The sequence below is a fragment of the Trichechus manatus genome, unplaced genomic scaffold, assembly GCF_000243295.1.
Source record: "Trichechus manatus latirostris isolate Lorelei unplaced genomic scaffold, TriManLat1.0 scaffold00199, whole genome shotgun sequence".
Lineage (NCBI taxonomy): Eukaryota > Metazoa > Chordata > Mammalia > Sirenia > Trichechidae > Trichechus > Trichechus manatus.
In genome coordinates, this window is record NW_004444135.1 from 28,143 (window position 1) to 39,836 (window position 11,694).

The 11,694-nt window shown below is 33.0% G+C and overlaps 1 protein-coding gene across 3 annotated transcripts in view; it reads right to left on the minus strand.

The window, feature by feature from the left end:
• Positions 1-421: 421 nt before the first annotated feature.
• The window catches only part of ROCK1 (Rho associated coiled-coil containing protein kinase 1), a 50,083-nt gene continuing 38,810 nt past the window's right edge, over positions 422-11,694 (minus strand). The window contains exons 3-4 of one of the 3 annotated variants that reach the window (XR_002825848.1): positions 3,602-3,723; positions 422-3,302 (exon numbers count right to left, since the gene is read on the minus strand). Coding sequence is in view for 1 of the 3 variants with exons in the window: in XM_023742046.1 (XP_023597814.1) it covers positions 3,211-3,302 (92 nt within the window). In the remaining 2 variants the exon portion in view is untranslated. Of the gene's footprint in view, positions 3,303-3,329; positions 3,724-11,694 lie in introns of those variants that run through there. The other 2 variants (XM_023742046.1, XR_002825847.1) reach the window with 2 other exon arrangements.

Below are 11,694 nucleotides of genomic sequence, written 5' to 3' on the forward strand. Positions count from 1 at the left end.
CAATTACCGTATCCCCTAGTTCATTGATTCTTTCTTCTACAGTTCAAATTTATTATAATAACTCCTTAACAGGGATAGGAACAGTTTTTGTAGGTTACTGAAATTAAGTTGTTATCAATTTAAACAAGGTTGTTATAACTTTAAGATGTTGAATTTAATCCACATGAAAATCACAAGGAAAATATCTTTAAAAATATGCCCAAAAGGAAAGAAGGGAATTAAAATGGTTCACTACATAAAATCAACTAAACACAAATGATGGTAGCATCAAGTTCTTCCAATGAGTGTTTCGTTTCAGTTACTGTACATTCAGTTCCATTATTGTTTAGTTTATTTCTATAGTGTCTATCTCTTTATTTATATTCTCATTTTGTTCATGTATCCTTTTCCTGATTTCCTTTAGTTCTCTGTCCATGTTTTCCATTAATTATTTGAGCATGTTTAATATTGTTGTATTATAGTCATCTAATCTGTCCATTATCAAGGCTTCCATAGAGACTTCTCTCCCTTTGTCTTTTCTTTTGAATGGGCCATCACTTCAAGCTTCTTTGTACATCTTGAGATATTCTGGTTGAAGAACACCGCAATGTGTTAGCAGCGAGTACATGTGTGTGGCTTTCTCAATTCCCCTGTATACGACATACTTTTGAAAGCACTAATTTCTGCAAGAAACTCTCAGGCAGCCACAGTCTTCTCTCGTTGCTCACCACTCCCTCTTCCACCCTGTGTGAAGTCTGATTCAGACCAGAACAAGGCTTTAGTCCTTCAGATAGCTCCCAAATAGATCAGAACAAACACACTGAGGAGTCTGCCAGCAGAGTCTGTTGTGTTCACTCCAGAGCCAGAGACTGGTACCCTGTCATTGAGAGCACGAGCCATGGTCTGCCCTCCAATGCAGCCACTTGGCTGCCAAACCAGGAGGGGTAGGGGTAAGGACAGCAGAAAAGGTTCTCCCACTAAAGTTCACTTTTTTCTTGTTTCAGTGTGCAGTTAGTTTCTACAATCTTCCACCTACTTTTCAGAGTTCTTACTGAGTTGAGATTATAGATTGCTAGTTGCTTTTCTTGGTACTCATCTGCGAGGCTCGGGAACTTAGATCTGCTCTTGCTACTCCCAAAATTTCTCTCAATATCACCTTTCAACGAGCCCTTCCCTATCCACTCGGTCTAAATCGGCAATGCTCTCAGAACTTCCAATCTTCTTTATGTTGTTCTATTTTTTCCCACTGCTACAATATAGATGAACATGCTACATGCTACAATATAGATGAACACTGAAAACATGTTAAGTGAAAGAAGCCAGTCACAAAGACCACAATTGTATGATTCCATTTATGTAAAATGTCTACAATAGGCAGATTTATACAGACAAAAAGGGATTAGTCGAAACTGGAGTAACTGGTAATGGGTATGGAGTTTTTTTGTAAGTTGATGAAAATGTTCCAAAAGTGACTGCGGTGATGGTTGCACAACTCTGTAAATATACTAATTGTACACTTTAAATGAGTAACTTCTTTAATATATAAATTATACTTCAATAAATCTGTTTAAAAAATCAATCTTGGGTTTGGCTGATTTTTAGAAATGATACTAGAAGTACAACCCATAACAAATAGTTGATAAATAAGATTTTATTAAAATTAAAAACTTGTGCTCTGTGAAAAACACTATCAGAGAATGAAAAGACAAGCCACAGATGGGGAGAAATATTTGCAACTCAAATATGTGATAAAGGATTTGTAGTCAAATATAAAGAACTTTTAAAACTCAACAATAAACAAACAAGCAAACCAATTTAAAAAATGGGCAAGGGATATGAATAGACACTTTAATAAAGAAGATACGCACCTGGTAAATAAGCGTAAGCATAAAAGATGCTCAAAATCACTTGTCATCCAGAAATGCAAATTAAAACCACAGTGAGATACCACTACACACCTATTAGAGTGGCTAAAATACAAAACACAACACCAAATGCTGGTGAGAACGTGGAACACCAGGAACTCTCACTGCTAGTGGGAATACAAAGTGGTACAGCCACTCTCCAAGACTGTTTGGTAATTTCTTAAAACGTTAAACATACACTTATCTAACAACACAGCAATCCCACTTTTAGGCATTTACCCAAGTGAACTGAAAATTTATTTTTATTAAAAAAAAAAACTTGTGCAAAAATGTTTACAGCAACATCATTCATAGTCACCAAAAACTCGAAATAACTAAGATGTCCTTTAACATATGAATACATGGAGGTACATCTAGTACATCCATTCAATAGAACACTACCTAGAAATAAAAAAGGAACAGACTATTGATTCACACAACAACATGGATGAATCTTAAATACACTTTGTTAAGTGAAATAAACCAAACTCAAAAGCCTACATATTGTATGATTCCATTTTATGATATTCTGGACAAGGTAATCCTACAGAGACAGAAAACAGATCAGTGTTTGCCAGGAGCATGGGTAGGGAAGAGTGGTTGTGAGTACAAAGAAGACACAGAGAAAAAAAATTGAGGGTGATGGAACTATTCTATATAATATTGGGGTGGATATAAGACTATGCCTTTGTCAAAATCCATAGACCTATATATAATGTATGCAAATGAAAAAATCAGGATGTTAGGGGATCCAAGGATGGAATTCAGACTATGACAAAGTAATCTAATTGCATTACAAACATAACATAATCTCACTGAAGATGGTGAGAAAAAAAGGAACTGACCTAAGTATAGAAAAGAGTATTCTGGCTGGATATCATAAGGCTGAAGACAAAAAAGAAATGTATAAAGACACTGTACTCTAGTTGATTAGTTTGTTTCACACAAGGATATGGGTTAATTCATATGTATAGTGGTGTTGAATAATAAACTGTAGATAATGGGATAAGGTTTCCTGATTGTCAGAGAAAGAAATCACAAATAAGCAAGGCGGAAGGCTAGAATGAACCCTGTGGTGCTAGATTAGAACAGATGATATCAATATGAACTCATGTTTATTTTTAATATATGTAGATACAGCAATAATTACAGATTTGTATTTAAACACAGGTTAGTGTACATACATATATTTCCTAGTTCTTTTGGCTGAGAGGCCTAGAAGCTGTGATACTTCAGTAGTGAAGAGCACATCCAGTGCCCAGATCTTGGTTTCTAAATATCCTTCCCCAACAAAAGGAAGCTGAACTCCTTGGAGAAATGGCTGATTCTAGCGCTGGGCAGGGAACATACAAGATGAGCGTGGAGCATCTTGTAGTGCCAGAAAGTAGAGAAATGCTCCATTGTTCCCAATGGCCAAAGCTGTAACAATTTGAGCAATGAAACAAATAATGTATTACTGAATTTCAACCCAAAGTACAAAGTAAATATCCACATCCATACTGATAAATCAATGATTGAATAAATAAATAAATGAGGGGGAAAGGGACAAATCTTCCACACAGACTTCTGAAATATATACATATAAATACTCTCTACTCCAAGAGATAGAACTTATTAATTCCCTTCCTCTTGAGTGTGGACTGGCCTCTGGCTTTCAAAGAATACAGTATGAAGAAAGAAAACAGTAATTTTTCAGTGGAGAAACCTGGCAGACATACCTTAAACCAAGTGACAAAGGTTAATATCACCAGTGTAAGTCATGTATCCCAGATATGATGCAATGAGAAAGGCACTTCACCTCTGCAGTATTCTTCCCCAAAACTGATAGACTCATCTAATCCTGGGAAAATACCAGACAAATTAAACTGAGGGACATCCTATAATATACCTGAGCAGTAATGTTCAAAACTGTCAAGGTCATAAAAAAATAAGGAAAGAATGAGAAACTGTCATGGGTTAGAGGAGACTAAGGAGATTATAATAACTAAATACAACGTGATATCCTAGATTGGCTCCTGGAATCCTGTATCCTGTTTTCCAAAGAGAAGTTTAGTAGAAAAACTGATAATATATGAATAAAGGCTGTAGTTAGTTAATGGTAACATAACCAAAGAACAAAAACTAAACCCGCTGCCTGCCGTCGAGTCGATTCTGACTCATAGTGACCCTACAGAGCAGTACCAAAGTTAATTTCTTGGTTAGGCAATGTACCATGGTTATACGTTAACATTAATGAAAACCAGATGAAGGATACACAAGAATCTCTGAACTATTTTTGCAACTTTCTTGTAAGTCTAAATTATTACAAAATAAAAAGTTTATTTTTAAAAATGGAAGACATTTAACATTTCTTTTAAAAATCAACTTGACATAGTGATATTTTATGTGTATTATTTCAACATATATCCAAACTGCTTAAAAGTAAGATTTTGAAATATCTGAAGTTATACTGCATAATATATTAAATTGTATGCCTCAACTTTAAAATTCTGACATTTATACCACCATTGTGGAAGGCATTTTGGCAATATGTATCAAAATGTAAAATGGACACAGCTTTTGACTTAGCAATGCTTAATATTCACATCACAGAAAGAATAAACAAGTGTACCAACTTGTATGTACAAGAATGTTCATCACAATCTTATTTACAATAGTGAAAAATTAAAAGGAACTTAAGTGTCCATGATTACAGAAACTGTTGTAAATTTTATGGTACACTCAATCAATGGAATACAGGTACTCATTTTAAAAAGTGTGTTGCCTATATTTATTTACCTAGAAAGTAGTATGCAACTTGCTTTTCACTGAATACATTGTAACTGACAAAATTCTCCTATTGATGTATATCTGGGTTGTTTTTAACTTTTTGCTATACCAACAACAGTAAGATGAACATTCCTGTATACTTTAAGAGCTGTTCTTTAGGATATGTTTCTTTACATAAAAGTAGCAGGTTATGCTGATGAACATTATTAGTTTTAAAATATACTATCCAACTGGCTTTCAAAGTAACTCCACCAATTTTCATTCTTATTTAAGACTCACCAATCATAGATACGAATATGATTATTCTTCTGTATTTTTTCCAATCAGATGGGGAAAAATATCATTTTCTTATTTTAATCGCAATTTCTGAAATGTTCTTGCATTTCTTTAACTTGTCAACTGCTCATTGGTCATTTGTATTTCTTCTCCCGTGTACCGGATATTCAGTTACTTTGCTCATTTTTTTACTGGTTGTGTTTTTTCTTACTGAATAGAAGGATCTCTTCACATATTAGGAAAATAATTCTATTAAATATTTGCGATTTTTTCCAGTTTGTCTGTGTACTTTATATGTGCTTGTCTTTTCATATATATAAAGAAATTAAGTTTTTGATATGGGCAAATCTGTTGATCTTTTCCTTTACGATCTCTAGACTTCATATCCTGCTTTCAAAAAAATTTTTTTAAATTAAAAAATGAAAAAACCAGGAAACTCCCTACTTTAAAATTATAAAAATAACTATGTATAATTTCATCTTGTACTTTATGATTTTACATTTGTATATGTTGTAAGGTGGAGACTGAACATCATTTTCTCCTCATATGGACATCTAATTGTCTCAGTAGAAGTTATTGAATAATCCACCTTTTCCCCAATCATTTAAGTACTTAATATTAACCTTATATCAAATTTTCATATATTTTTTAAAAGTATGTTTCTAGATTCTCTATGATGATCTACTGGTTTCATATCCTTCAAAGAAGTTTTTTTCTTATAATTTAGTACACAGTTTGAAAAAATAATCCCAAAATATGAAATACAACCTAGCCTCCCCCCAAAACGGAGACACAATCACCACTCAAGTCTTAGACTCACCCAACCACGCAAGGCATTTATACTTATTAAACAAAAATTCAAATACGCCAAAATTCTACTAAATTTCAATGCATTTTGGTTGGATACTGTCCCACATTAATGCAGACTCTTGATATGTACCTTAGTACTTAGTTGTGGAGGAGGAAGATTCTAAGGCCACTACCAAATGGTAGTTTTACATTTTTTTCATCAGTTGAGGAATCTGAAAACGGAACTGGACACTAATCACAATTCAACTCTAAGTAAACAGGCAGAATATATGATCACTATGATATACTTATATTCTCTTCCTCTTAAGAAATTTATCCTTTATAAATGCAGAAGTAAATGCTATATAAAAGAAAGTATATAAATTTTGTTTTAGAATTTTTGCCCCTTAGAGTAGAAAAAAACAGTGCAGACTTCTAACTATATGTAACTTTATATTCAAAGTCCATGAAAAGTATCTTTAATTTTACTACACATAAGAATGGTACTTATCTTCAATATCACAGCATATGATTTTTAAAATGTAATGAGGAACTCTTAGAAGTAACTAGCCACAAATATTAAAATGAAGGATCTTCTATGAGTCATATAAATTTTGATGTTTTGTTTGAATTATTATTCTTACACCTTAATTTAAAATGAAAAAATTTTCCCTTACTTACTAGCAATATATCTTTTGTGAAATTTTACAAGGAGCTAAGGCAAACACAAGACAAGTTGTTTTTACTTCTTTGTATGAAGAACAGATTCACTGGTGATATTAGCAGTATATGCTGAACTGAAAATAATTTTCTCCATTACTTTTTTAATAACAAAATAAATTGTTTATTGATTTTAATTGCCAATCAATGAATAGCTTATTTAAACATAACACTAACTTTTGACTATCATAATAATCACTTTAATAAATGGGAAGGTTTCATGATTACATAAATTTTAAAAGTGTGGAAAAGAGAAGCAGAGAAAAAGTATTTTAAGTTTTGAAGTATGCCAGAATAATGCCATGTTCAAGATGGGGAAAAGGGAGCAAAATTTCTAATGTAAGCGTTCATCTCTAATTAAATGTGTGTAATTCACGAAACCTCATTGCTGGAATTTAAGAAAGTAACCACTAAAGAAAATTTTAAATTCCATTTTACGATTGATTACCAAGTACAAGTGCTTAGAAAAATAAACAAAAACTTTACATGCAACTTTTTTACAATGATAACATAATGGAAATTTTTGAAAGAACTTATTTTCTACATTTCAAGTTGAAATTACTTTGTTTTTGTCATGTGCGTAGCTTCTTTGTCAACCTGTTTGTATGTCTGTCTTTGATTTGACAATTTTGTGTGGGTGATTACTTTTTTAAAAAAAATCATTATTCTGTATACTACAGTATGAGAAAGTTCAAGAAACAATGATCAAATATATCAACTCTAGGCTAATGGTTACCTCTGAGAGGGACGGAGGAAGAAAGTATGGGGCCATGGCTTAACTTATAATCTAAAATTTTCTTTATTTTAAATAAAAGATCAGAAACAAATGGGGCAAAATGTTAACTATTAGTTTAATCTTGACGATGAGTACACAGATTTACTGTTTTCAATCCATTTGAAATATGTGATAATAAAAAATAATTTAAAAAAACAATAATCAAGTCCAAACTTTACCAACAAAGAAATGCTATGTCATCCCTAGCAAGTCAGTATCAATATCTAATATACATTTAACGAATATTGTATGAGTACAGAATTGGTCACGATTAGCAGTAGAAATACAAGGGCCCATGCTCTCATGGCACTTAAAATCTAGTGATGGGAGAAAGGAGGTAAGAGAAATGGGAAACAACCAAATAATCCTACAAATAAATATAAATTCCTAACTGGTAAGTGCTAATAAAAGCACAAGATGCCATGAAAGTACACACCATGGATATCTAACCTAGTCGGAGGGGTTAGGAAAGGAACGTGAAGGTTAATTTAAATTTGAACAGTAACTGTTTTAAAAGTAGGGTTGAAAGGAATTCTAGGAAGAGGAAAAGAACACCTAAAAAGTCTTGTAGAGAATGGATTAAGGAACTTTCTAGGAACCAAACGTGAGCCAGGTGACTGCAGTGTAAGGAAACAAGGAGAAAATAACAGTAGTACAGATAAAAATATATCTTGAAAGTTCACATATCATCAAGAAAATCCATCAAAAGATTGGGGGTAGGATCTGACTTAATCAAATTTGAATTTAACAAGATTCCTCTGGCAGCAATGTAGATAACTAACTGTACATGGGCTAAAGTAAATGCACTGAGGCTAGTTACAAAGACTGACTGTGATCATGTAAGTGAAGGTGATGAAACTTAAAGAGCAGTTGTGAGAAACAAAGAAAGGTTCAAGCCTCTAACAGAAGACTACAGAAATTGGCACTTAATCAATCTTCTCTTTGGTTTATAATCAGACATTTACTTATCTTTAATCTTCTGGCAACTCCACTATTCTCCAAAGTTTTTCTAAAGATCTTCAATCACATTAGCATGTTAAGTCAATACTCTAGGGTAGAATTTGCCTAGTTTTGGAAGTGTAAACTAATTTAAAGTGCTCAAAATTTTTTTTCTTACCCTGAAACAATTCCTTTGCCTAAATTTAAAAATAATAATGAGAATAACAAAAACAAGAAATTAAGTAATTCTTTTTTACTGTCCAATAGATTAACCCAAAACTGCCAACCTCCATCTCAGTTTCATCGCCTGCCATCTGTTGTCCTCGCTATTCCCTCTCATCATAAACCAAGTTAATTCCCACCAAACTTCTGGTTGCTCAAAGATACCATACTTTTGGATGGCTCTGTGACTTAACAATTGTTGTTCCCTCTCTGCCTAAATTGTTCTTCCTCGATCTAGCTCATCCTTTAAGACTCAACTCAAATATCGCCTTCTTTTTGAAGCTTTCCTTCCCTCCCTCAAGACCTTGTATTATTCTCTACACACTTCTGCTATTATAAAGTCATAGAGAAGTTACAATTTACTTCTCTGTGTATTTCCCTCCACAAGATGGTACGTAACATCTAGAGCTTGTAAGAAAAACACTATCTTATTTATCATGTCTTTAGTGACTAGACACTCAAAAAATGTTTCAAGACTAAATGGTCTCATGTAATGAATTTATCATTGTCTCATATATCTTGAATCCATAACTCTAACAGGGAAGGATTCGTAGGAAGAAATGACTTTTTACTGTTTTAAGAATTTTTCACAAGTCTTCGTTCATTATAGGCTTTTGGCCTAACACAATTTTTACAGATTATTACCGTTTTGCATTTATCCTTGGATCCGTACTCATACTTCTAGTCTGATATTCTTATCGTTTCCAATCTGAGCTAAAAAAAACTCCCTGTGGAGTAAACCGCTGCAATCTTCTTCTATTTACTCTTTTTTGAAATTCCATCCTTCGTTTGGAATCACTATTAATGGGATTTAGCCTTTCTATAATTTGATTAAATTTCCTAAGCCTGGAGCAAATGCCTAACTATGCCCAGCATTTCTTTGCTTTAATAATATAGTCTAAGGCAGTAGTTCTCAACTGGGGGCAATTTTGCCCCTCAGGGGACATTTGTCTATATCTAGAGACATTTTTGGTTGTCACAACTAGGGGAAGGGAGGTGTGCTACTGGCATCTAGAAGGTAGAGGCCAAGGTTGCTGCTAAGCATCATGTCCTAAACAGGACAGCCCCCCAAAACAAAGAATTATCTGACCCAAAATGTCAATAGTGTCACTGTTGAGAAATACTGGTCTAAAGTGAACTGAATGCTTTGTCTCTGTTGAATCCCAAATGCTAGCCAATTCAGCCTTTTTGGTCACAATTAATTCAGAAAATACAAATTTTATCAACTGCTCTGGATACTTTTATAAGTAGACAGTTGCTACATAATCACTACCATAGCTATTATACTACTTCTGTGATATACATGAGGAAAGCTATAGCATATTACCATAAAATATTACTTCTGGTTTTTGTTTTTTTTTGTTTTTTTTTTTAATCCAAATAAATGTTCTCTACTGCATTTATACTCTCGGGTTCATGGATTTTCTTCATACAACATTCTTCCCGCCTCTATTACCTTCTCTTAGACTAGTGAGATTTATCTGATAAGCATGCTTTTCTATTAACATATTACAAGTCTTGTACCCCAAAGTCTCTGTGACATCTTTATAGTTTACAAGCATATTCAGTCATAATCACTGACCCCAAGTTCTCCCACCTTCCCCTCTGTCTCCACACCAACATGTTTCTTAAAAATTGTGACTAATTCTCACCACAATAGCTCCATTTTATCTGGATATCTGTCTAATAACCCCTACTCAAAGTTCACCTTAAAATCTTCTTTATCGGGTATGTTAGGCTGATAAACATTTTCTTTGCAGTCCTCATTACTGAGGTATCATACATGAGAGTCCAGAAAAGCAAATCTTCAACGATAAGTAATTACTCAAATAGTCACAGATTCTCTTTTCCTTTTCAGTCTCCACATACTCAACACAAAAGAGATGAAAATTAACAGCTTGGAACATAGCTAGGCCCGAAGATTTGAAATACTATTTCAAAATCTAGCGCTGTAGGAACTGCATTACTTTAGTGAGACTTAAGCTGAATTCTTAAAGAGAAAGATTTTATCTCATATTCCAGGTACCTTCTTAGCTCACTACATCTGCTATCTGGCAGCAAAATGCAATTCAAAACAAAACAAATATTTACCTTTAGTAAAATAATTTTGATGTATTCCATATAAAGGAATTTCAGCAGTATGTAAATACTATCTTCTGAAAATCTATTACTCTATGTGAATTATTACATAAGATACAATTTTGGGAGTTGAAGGAGAATGTTATAATTATGTTGGAAAAATAATTTTGTTAGGATTATTTAATTTTTAAAAGATGTTTATCTTTTGTTTTTGTTCATATGATCACATTTTATTATTGTAATTTCATAGTAGTCATATAGATTGTTTTCCTTAAAAAATTAACTTATACAGAAGTAAACTGTATCTTTTTCCTCAAAATAACACTTTGATTTAGAATTAGTTGATTATTAAATGAGTATTAAACTTACTGTTTTTATAAGTTAGACTTATTAATACATAATTTACAGAGAGTAAAATGACCCCTTTTTAGATGCAGATTTCAATGAGTTTTGACAAACATATACACTTGTGTAATCATCACCAAAAATAAAATACAGAATATTTACAAATATCTGTAGTCAATTCCCTGCCCTGGCAACCTCTGAACTGATTTCTATCTCAAAAGTTTTAGTATTTCAGAATGTGATGTATGATGCAATCATACAGCACATACTCTTTTGTGCCTGGCCTTTTTCACTTGACATAATGCTTTTGAGATTCACTGATGTTGTTGCATATTACCAGCAATTTATTCCTTTTTATTGTTGAGTAGTATTCTAATATGTGGATATACCACAATTTGTTTATCCATTTACCAGTTGATGGGCAACTGAGTTACTTCCAATTTTCAGCAATTATAAATAAAGCTGCCTTAAACATTCTCATATAGGTCTTTGTGTGGACATAACCATCTTCTTTTCTTTTTAGCAAATATCTAGGAGTAGGATTCCTGGACCATATGCTAAGTGTATGCATAACTTTATAAGAAACTGCCAAACTGTTTTCCGAAGTGCCTCACTTTACAATCCAACCAGTAACATACGAGAGTTCCAGCTACTCCACGTTTTCATGGATACTGCCATGTGTGTACTAGTATCTCACTGCGGCTATAACTTGCAATTTCCTAATGACTAACGTTGAGCTATTTTTCATGTGCTTACTGGGTATTTATTTGTATGTCTTCTTTGGAAAAATCTATTCAAATCCTTTGCCCATTTTTAAATTCAGTTAGTTGTCTTTTTATTGTTCAGTTCTAAGACTTTAATGTAACCTGGATAACCTAAAAAAAACAAACCCACTAC